This window comes from Euprymna scolopes, chromosome 33 (assembly GCF_053919585.1).
Source record: "Euprymna scolopes isolate OS-2025 chromosome 33, ASM5391958v1, whole genome shotgun sequence".
Lineage (NCBI taxonomy): Eukaryota > Metazoa > Mollusca > Cephalopoda > Sepiida > Sepiolidae > Euprymna > Euprymna scolopes.
Window position 1 is genome coordinate 81,517,410 of NC_136514.1, and position 10,000 is coordinate 81,527,409.

The window sequence follows — 10,000 nt, forward strand, 5'->3', positions numbered from 1 at the left end:
ATATAAATCATCATCATATATATATATATATATATAAATCATCATCATATATATATATATATATATAAATCATCATCATATATATATATATATATATAAATCATCATCATATATATATATATATATATAAATCATCATCATATATATATATATATATATATAAATCATCATCATATATATATATATATATATATAAATCATCATCATATATATATATATATATATATATATATATATATATATATATAGGCCTGATTGGATAGAGATCCTAAGTAATTTGCAACTATTTTTTGGTTGCCCACACTGAGAATTCAACTTCCGACCTTCAGGAGAATATCACTTTTACAACTGATTTTACAAGTGCTCTTACCACTGCGCCACGGATGCTCCGTAAAGTATGTATACAGTTATCTATGAATAGTGTCATTATGACAAATGAACAGAAGTGAAAAACTTGCTTGTAATGACAACTTTCCATTTCTGTTCATTCGTCATAACGACAATATAGGTTTGACGATTTCAAATTCAATACACTACATACTTTATAATCTTAGATTTTAATATACATCCCCAAAACTAAAAACAAAAAAAGGTAACACTTTGCAGCAGACTTTTTTTTAATAGAAATCTCTCCAGACAAGCCATGAAGTCACTTGATGTAAGAAGTTAAAACTAAAATACTATTCCAAGGTCAAAAATATGCCACCAATAAGTGTTAGATGGAAGAGATTATGGACCAGAAAAACAGCAATTCTTCCCTCTTTGTCAGAAACATCAACCCTGGAATGTGAGGACTAAAAGAATAAAATAAGGGAAGCGAGAGCTATGTAGCTGCCAAAGTTAGAACCCAAGATCCACTTTCTACTTTTTATATTGTAGCATTGCCAGGGCAACGCCAACTCACCTAAGAAATTATTATTGGCTCACAAGGAGCTTTCACACTGGTCATCAAAGATCTCTCCTTGAAAACAGCTTGTGGTGTTCCCTGGAAGCTGAGTGACAAGTCTCCCCAGGTTTCCAGTACTCTCCACCTCTTTTGATAACATTTGCAAATAAATTTACATTATTGCAACAGCTGCTTGCCATTGATTTCTCATTGGCAGCAGCTATTGGTTTTCACTGGAATTTGAGTGGCAATACGCCTCCCCAAGGCCCCAGTTCTCTTTGCACTTATCTGCTGGAGGTCTGGTCAGCTCCTTGGTCTTTCTTCCCGCCTTGACTCTACTTGGTTCTTTAGTCTCACTCTTTGGGGAGGGGGGTGCAGTGATGTGGTAATGGGAGGATGGGGATGGGGTTAGAGAACTTATAGATATGCGGTTTCAGTGTTCTTGGTTCCATGTAGCGCTTCATATTTTGCCTTTTGTAGCAGTTTGTCTGGCCCGCACTTGTTGCTCCTGTGTGTTAGTCTCCAGTTTCAAGGGTTTTTTTGGGTTTTTTTTTTTTTTAATATTTCAGCTGTTTTCATTATTGTTGTTCGTTGTATTTTTCCATTATTATTATTATTATTATTGTGTAATAGAACACATGGTCCTGGACATGACCTTAAACTATATCCAATGGTGAAGCCCCAGCTTGCAGACTTTGGGGATTGTAGAGCGACCCTTTAATTGCTATTTGCTCCCAGGTCTACTCTGACCTGGAATGGTAGTATCTGTTAGGGTTCCAACTATGGGTAAAATAGAAACTGACTTGAAAAAGAAATATATGTATTCTACTAAAAACTTTTCTTCAAAATAATTGAATTCGGCATCAAACAACCTGAAAAGGATTGATATGTCGTAAAACAAAAACAACCAACCAATAGAACACATATGGGCGCATGTTAAAATATCAGCAGTATCTGAAGGATAGCTGGCTAACAAAAATAATAGCAGCAGCAGCTGTTATAGCATGCATGCAAATTAGCAAGTGTGTGCGAGCTTGCGTCACAAAAAAAAAAGGAGAAAAAATACACCACGTGGTTGAGAGAGAAGTGAAGTGCAGACAGGGCATGATGGATGTAAGAAAACAGAAGAGAGAAAACGCTGTGAGGGAGACGGAGACTTTTAAAAAGCACATGTGTGTGTGTGAAATGACTTTGGAAATATAATGAAATGCGTTGTTTTGGAAGAACCACGAATATGTTGATTGTTGATGGATTCATTGTTTTTACGGCATATAACCTTAGTGATCATTTAATGCCGGACTGTTTTTTGTTTTTATTCTTATAGACATTACTAGTTAAGTTTTATGTATGTATCTGGTGTTCAGTGTCTATGTTTACATAGTTAAAGTAGTGTTTCTTTGTTGTTTTTTTATTTTTGTTGAGTAACCCTGTTATCTTCAGATACTTGAGAAAGGTAGTTGGGGCTACATGAGTGAAAATGTCCTCCAGTTTTTTCATTATATAGATTCAGTCGATTTGTTTTCAAGTCTTCGCATCTTGTTAATAGGGTATGCAGAATGGGGCGTCTTCGTTTTCGAATAGATAAGAGTGTGTTATAAAGGTATGACCTGTTCGGAGTCTTGTTATTCTAACTTCCTCCTTTCTGGTGATTCGAACCATGAATGAAGCCATTCCATTTGTACTAAGAAAAAGTTTGATTTCTATTTCTTTCCGATTTATTTTTGTTTGTTCTTTTGCGACGGTACCAGTCAACGTGGGGGTCCGAGAGAGGTTTGAACTGTAACAACACAGTTAAAAAGTAATGGACACGTCACGTTACAATTGTTATCGAAGACTAACTGGAGAATGTGAAAAATGTTGTGAACAGAAAAATGTTTGGATAGCAAGAAGAATGTTAGCTGTGGAATTTTAACAAAAACCGAACCGGTTAGGAATTTTGGTTGATAAATAATAAATGAATATATGACAAAACATCAAGTGAGTGGTTGATGGGCAGAAATCAGAGGCCCACAGTATTAATGCTGGAGTCCCTCAGGAGTCCATCCTGGGCCCAACCCTCTTCCTGATCTACATCAATGATCTCCCAAAACACATACTTAAATCATTCGTTGACATCTATGCTGATGACACGACCATTTATGGCAACACATCAAAGGCCGTAAATGACAAAGTTCTCTCTAATTCTCTCTCCTCTGATCTTGAGCACGTGGTACAATGGGGGAAGAGGTGGCTGGTCACTTAATTCATCCAAAACCAAGCTTCGATCTTTACGTCATCAATGCTCTGATCCCGATCTGGCATCAATTGAAATGGTTGGCTCTCATCTTGGGGAGGCCCCATGTTTTGACAAGCTTCTGGGTTTGACCTTTACTCCTGATCTGAAATGGAACACATACATCAAGTCTGTTGCCAGGGACGCTGGGAAAATGGTGGGATCCTTCTACTGCTCCAGAAGATATCTCACAACTGATGCAATTCTCTATCTGTATAAAAGCCAAGTACGTCCAAGGATGGAATACTGCTGCCACATCTGGACAGGAGCTGCTAAAAACAGCCTATCCTGCCTTGACAGAGTACAAAATAGACTTTGTGGTTTAGTGGGGATGCCCTTTTCTCTTCCCTGCAACCTCTCTCCCACAGAAGAGACGCTGCGAGCCTGTCTTTGTTTTATCGTTATTTCCATGGCAAGTGCTCGTCTGAGCTCCAATCTCTGGTCCCCCCTCGCCAATCTTTCATGAAAAACACCCGTTTAGCTGAAACTACTGTCTGTAATTTTCCCCACTCTTTATCTGTGCCTAAATCCAAACGTATATTCCATGAACAAAGCTTCTTTCTTAGAAGTGCACGACTGTGGAACTCTCTTCCTGTTTCCCACCTGACTATAACTTGGATGTCTTCAAGTCCAACATAAACAAATTCCTGACAAACCGCTCTCTTAAGTAAGACACTATCAAATATCCAATACTAATGATTACTATGATACTGTCTCATTGATTACTGTACACGCAATGACCCTTATCCCTGAGTGGCCTTTGGGCCTTGATAACAAATTCCTGACAAACCGCTCTCTTAAGTAAGACATTATCAAAGATCCAATACTCATGATTACTACGATACTATCTCATTGATTTCTGTACACGGAAACACCCTTATCTTCGAATGGCTTCTGGGCCTTGTAAAAAAAAAAAACGTAAGGTTTAGTCAGCTGGTTATTAGAGACAGCTGATAAAATGGCTCTGAACCCCAAGAAAGCTGTCAGGGTAATGTCAATAGAATGTAGAACTTAGGACAAGTGTACAACTTTCCAAGTGAAAATAAAAATTGCTGAAAATATATTCGAAACTTCTGGTCGTTTCATTGGGATGAATCGTCATTTGCAGCTTCCAATATCCATTAAAATAAAACCTAAAAGATGGACAAGGTATGTTTTCCCTATAGGCCAGATGTAAAATCCCATAAAACTGTGTTCCGTTCCTTTTGTATAGTCCGTGTTTTGTATACGTCTTGCTAACCGCGTTATACATACATCAAGTAGACGACCAAAAACACTAAAGACTCTCGCATGCATACCACTCCGAGTAACAGCGTAAAATGGCCGAGTCAAAGACGCGTTGGGGTAGAACCGACCTTCTCAGATCTCCACCCCCTGCTTGGTATTGGAGCCTCGCTTATTTTTTCAACATATATACACTCACAACGAACATTAATAGACGATAAATGAAACGCTGTCATAAATATATACACGTTACGCACATTCAATAGATACGTAAATACATGAACGTCAGGCGACACAAGTAAATCCTTATACACATCATATAGATGGTTAGGTTCTCCTGTAGTAGATGTCTCCCTGATTCTACATGTTTCAGTGTTCTTTGGTAGGGGTAACCATAGATATGGCGTAAGGGGGTGATACAAGATCACTGGTAGTAAGAGAGATAGAAGATCACTTTAATGGCGCCAATATTCTTTTTTATGACGGAAGCTCTTACCTGCCGATGAATATTGGGAATTTGATGCGAACCGGGTATCCTTTCTTGCGGATTTTTATTAGTTGCAGCACGCCACTGTAGCGGAGTTGATCGAGGACAATATTTTTGTCAAAAAGCATCGGAGATTTGTAGATATTTGGTTTGATGCAGCGGATAAAAAATGGATTACACCTGGAATGATGGAAAAAAAAAAAAAATTATAAAATAAATAAATAAATAAATAAAATAAAAATTTTTAACCGGAATTATGGAATAACAGAATAAAAATTCCATGAAACCGCATATTTTCCAGATCCATTCCCTGTTTTGAATGTCATTACACGTCACAGGAAGGAAAACATGTTAGTGAATTTCTCAACTCTCAGCCAATCGCGTGCCACGCATTCTTGTCGTTTCATTTCATTTTCGCACAACTTTTTAATGACAAATATTGTTTTTAAATATAACTAGCAGGGGCGCCCGGTGCTGTCCAATCGTAAAATACGCTTAAATATGATATTTCAATTTACAGATTTCGTATTTATTATTGTGGAATCAATTATTTTATATTATACTAGCATTTCAGCCCGGCGTTGCCCGGGTGTTTGAAGGTGTATGTTGAGAAAAAAAAAAAAAAAGCGGTCAATTTTGTAAAACTTTGACCCCTATTATGACCCCTTAACATTTGTTTGCGGCTCAAATCAAGTTATTAAGTTAGATCCATGTCCAAGGAACCTATATCTAAAATTCCAAGTGTTTAGACCCAAAATTGGCGGATGAGTTTGGTAGAGTTCTCAAAGGTCAAATCGTTGAACTTTGACCTCTTAACAGCCAAATTCCTGGCCGAAAACTGATTACATAGATTTTCCCAAATCTCAGTATCCTGTATATCAACTTTCGAGTCTGTAGACTTAAAATTGACAGCGTTATTGCGTAAAGAAATACTTATCTAGTGACGGTTTAGTGAAGCACACCAAAAAACATGACGCTCAGCTGCGTAATGCAGAAGTGCCCTATTTTTAAACTGAATAAAAGAAATCATGGCAAGAATTATTTTTACAAAACAAAAAAAAAAAATTACCGTTTCATATTGTCGATTAAAGACATGAGACTTTCATTGAATTGTGCTGCGACCGTTTGAGCTCGGGGTTTTTTCGTCAGGTAACGTCCGGTGGTTTTACTCAGCGTCCGAACAAAATGCTTGCTTTTTATCTCTTCAAACATGCGAGAAATTGTCTAGAATAAAAAAGAAAAATATTAATTTTTGATGGATACATAATAGGCGCAGACTTCATCGATTTTTAATGTGGACATAGGCTCCGTGTATTTTTAATGGTTACACAGATGCTCCATCTATTTTTAATGGTTACGCAGATGCTCCATCTATTTTTAATGGTTACACAGATGCTCCATCTATTTTTAATGGATTCATAAGCTCCATCTATTTTTAATAAGTACATAGACTATCTATTATATATGTCTGTCCAGTTAAAAATAAAAAATAATTACAAAACAAACAGCCACAAAGTTGGTAAATTCCTTACCAGGGTTTCCCTGGATGAATAATATGTAAAATTAAAAGAAACATATTCATTTCTTTGAGGGTTAACTGGACCAATTTTCATGAATAATGTGAAGAGGAGTCAACCATTTTATATAATAAAGGGAAGTAACTCATTTTTTATCAAAATGTTATTCCCTTATGCATAATAATTTCTTGAGGAATCTATATAAATGAAAGTTTATGTGCATATGTGAATGTTTGTGTGCATGTGTTCAAAGAGGAATGGGCTAGGCGGAGGAGAAATAGGTGTTTGGAGAGAGGAAGAAGGAAACAAGGGAGGAGGGAAGCCAGATTATGTACTAACCAAACTATTTTTAATCAAGGAGTTGATTCCCTTATGCCAACTCATAACTCGGGGAAATCTTGCTTGCATCTTGTCTATCAAAAACGTTTTTGTCATGGCAACCAGCTTGTAAAATTAACACTCCTTCCCACAGTTCAACCATATGTAGTACAAAGAAGCTTCAGTCTTTGCTTAACTTGTAGACATAATTTCAATCATGAAACTATGTTTTGTTGTTTGGGGTTCGGTTTCGATTCTAGCTGATGGCACTCAAATCATATATATTTTTTCTACTTTTGAAATCATGACTGGGTAGAGGTCCTAAGTAATTTGCAACTGTATTTTTTGGGGTCACCCGCACTGAGAATTGAACCTTCAACCTTCAGAAGAATACCGCTTTTACAATTGATTTATCCAAGTACTCTAACTACTGCGCCATGGGTCATGGCTGACAGAACAAGAGCATGCTACCCTCGTGACCAAATTCTCCGAGTTTGACAAAAAGATTTCCGAGTTTGACAGGATACACTTTAAGAAAATTGACGGAAACATTGTTGAAATAAAAAGTATGGCGTGGTTTGCTTGAAGCATTGTTTAATGGATAAAAGGTATTTTTGAAGGTTTACAATGCAGGAATCGTACAGTCGTTATGAGCAAATAAAATAAATAATTAAATAGTTTTTTTTTATTTATATTTACTTATTTACCCGAATTTTTTTTTCAACTGTAGATGGTACTTATTCCAAAGGTCCTTTCGGGTAAAAAAAAAAAAAAAAATCGACAGTAAAAAAAAAAAAAAAATCGACGGTAAAAAAAAAAAATCATCGGGGGAAAAATTCAGCGGTAAAAAAAAAATCGACGGTAAAAAAAAAAATCGACGGAAACATTGTTAAAATAAAAAGTATGGCGTGGTTTGCTTGAAGCATTGTTTAATGGATAAAAGGTATTTTTGAAGGTTTACAATGCAGGAATCGCACAGTCGTTATGAGCAAATAAATAATTCAATAATTTTTTTATTTATATTTATTTATTTACCTGAATTCTTTTTTTTTTCAACTGTGGATGGTACTTATTCCAAAGGTCCTTTCGGGTAAAAAAAAACAAAACAAAAAAAAAAAAAAAAAAAAAAAAAAAAAAACAGCCACTTTACAATTTACAGCCGAGAGAGAGGATTCATTTCTCCACTGATGATGGGTTATTACCCGAAAGGACCTTTGGAATAAGTACCATCCACAGTTGAAAAAAAAAGTCAGGTAGATAAATAAATAGATAAATATAAATAAAAAATAATATAAAAAAAAATTACTGAATTATTTATCATTCATTTATTTATTTATCTACTCGTAACGACCGTATTGTAAGTCTTCAAAAATACTTTTTACATTGTTAAAATAACACTAAGGCTAAAAACAGTTGTTCGATAAATCAAAACAACACGACTAATCAATCCTTATCTCAAAAATTCAGAAAAGAAATCTATTACACTTTTGCCCCGGGCAATGCCAGATAGCCCTGCTCGTAAATATTAAAAAAATCTCATTCATAAAACTCTCTGTGTGTGTCTGTCTATTTCCATTTTTTCAAAGTGCATCTCCTCTGAGATTGCAGAGCAGTATGAGGGAAATCAGATGATTGCATTTTCCATAGACCGTTGTTTTTCTTTTTAAATTTTAGCTGGTAAAAATAGCTGCTAAGAGGTCAAAATTGGAAACAAACAAAACAAACTGCAGCTTGGTAGGCGTAAGTCTACTAAATGTGTTATTGGCATGCATTTTTACATTAAAGTCAGTTCATGTTTTTTAACCATTTCTTATTTGTCTAACGATAACTCAAACAATAACAACTAAGGCTGGAGTGCTATATATTTTGGTTTCGATTCTAGCTGATGGCACTCAGAATATTTTTTTTTAACTTTTGAGATCATTACTATATATTGGGTACAATACAATATTATAGTTGATAAAGAACTGACTCTATAATAATAAATACGAAATCTGCATAAATTAAAATATCATTTAAATGTTAAATTTAATAACCGGGCAACACCGAGAGGCCTGCTAATAACAAATAAAAAAATAAAGAAACTATTCCAATCAGTGTTTCTACGTTGATTCCTTATTTTAAAGACTAATATTCAGATTATCTTTGAAGATGTTTGTGAAAATTTCAAGAAGATTATGACCATAAAAGCGCTCTCCGGACAAAAACAGACGCAAACAACTTGTAGAAAAATAAACGTCTTTATTCCTTTTTTTTTTTCAATAAATGCTGTAACTACTAGAATCATTGTTCGTGTACAGCACGAGAAAACTTAGCGACGACGTGGAACAGAGGGGGTGGGGTTGACGAGAAAATAGAGTGGTTCCCAACAACCGGACGCGTGTCTGTCCTCTCTCCTTCTGACAAGCTACCCACTTTTGTTTATATATCAGAGTCGAGCTTCCAATGCACCTGCGATGTCAACGATTTTAACCTGTGACCCCATCAACGAGTACATCCGGTCTCCGCTACCGTTGACAATCCACACCTGCAAGTGTTTCCGCACAATGCACTGTGCGACAAAAGTAATCTTACGGAAACTGCATACGAGTTGTGAAAATCGTGGCAAGATGGCAAACCAGTCAGACTACGTCTACGGAAGTTTAACCTCCCCTCCCCCAACATATACACATCCCAAAGAAAAGAACATATGGTTTTAAATTTGCATGATGGTGAATTTAGATATATTTTCAGTTTCCAGAAGGAGAAAGTACATTCTCTCATTGACTAGTATACTTCAGGGAGTGTTGGGACGATTAATCTGAATAAATAAAAAAATTTGGAACTTTTTGGAATATTGGAATTGGAAAAAATCTCGATGCCAAAAAAGATTCTTTTAATTAGCTTTTTTTTAAATTTGATTTTCTTTAAAGAAAATTCTTCTACTGCTGATAGTAATACTAAAATAATGAATATCTATTGATTTTAAACGATTAGTAAAACTAAAATCGATACATCATCCCTCACAAGTGTATCTTTACGTTTGAGAAAATATCTGCACATTTAAAATGTGTTTTTACGGTAATCGTGAAAAATAACTTTATTGTTAAATATTCATATATTTATAAAGAATTAGAATCGGTAATTGTATCGGAATCGGGAATTTAATGCAGAATCGGCAATTGTATTGGAATTGGAAAAAAATATTGGAATCGTCCCATCCCTAATTTCGGGGAAGATAATTTATAAATATTCCGGTCAACAATAATCTTAAGCATCAAAATTGAAGTGTTTGGACGATCATTTACACAAACTAC

General features: G+C 35.4%; 1 protein-coding gene across 2 annotated transcripts in view; it reads right to left on the reverse strand.

Annotated features, from left to right (window-relative positions):
• Positions 1–10,000, reverse strand: part of LOC145258327 (unconventional myosin-XV-like) — a 597,738-nt gene that overhangs the window by 388,410 nt on the left and 199,328 nt on the right. For both annotated transcript variants that reach the window (XM_080116477.1, XM_080116478.1), the window contains exons 17-18: positions 5,939–6,093; positions 4,879–5,049 (exon numbers count right to left, since the gene is read on the reverse strand). In XM_080116477.1, coding sequence (XP_079972603.1) covers positions 4,879–5,049; positions 5,939–6,093 — 326 coding nt within the window. The remainder of the gene's footprint in view (positions 1–4,878; positions 5,050–5,938; positions 6,094–10,000) is intronic.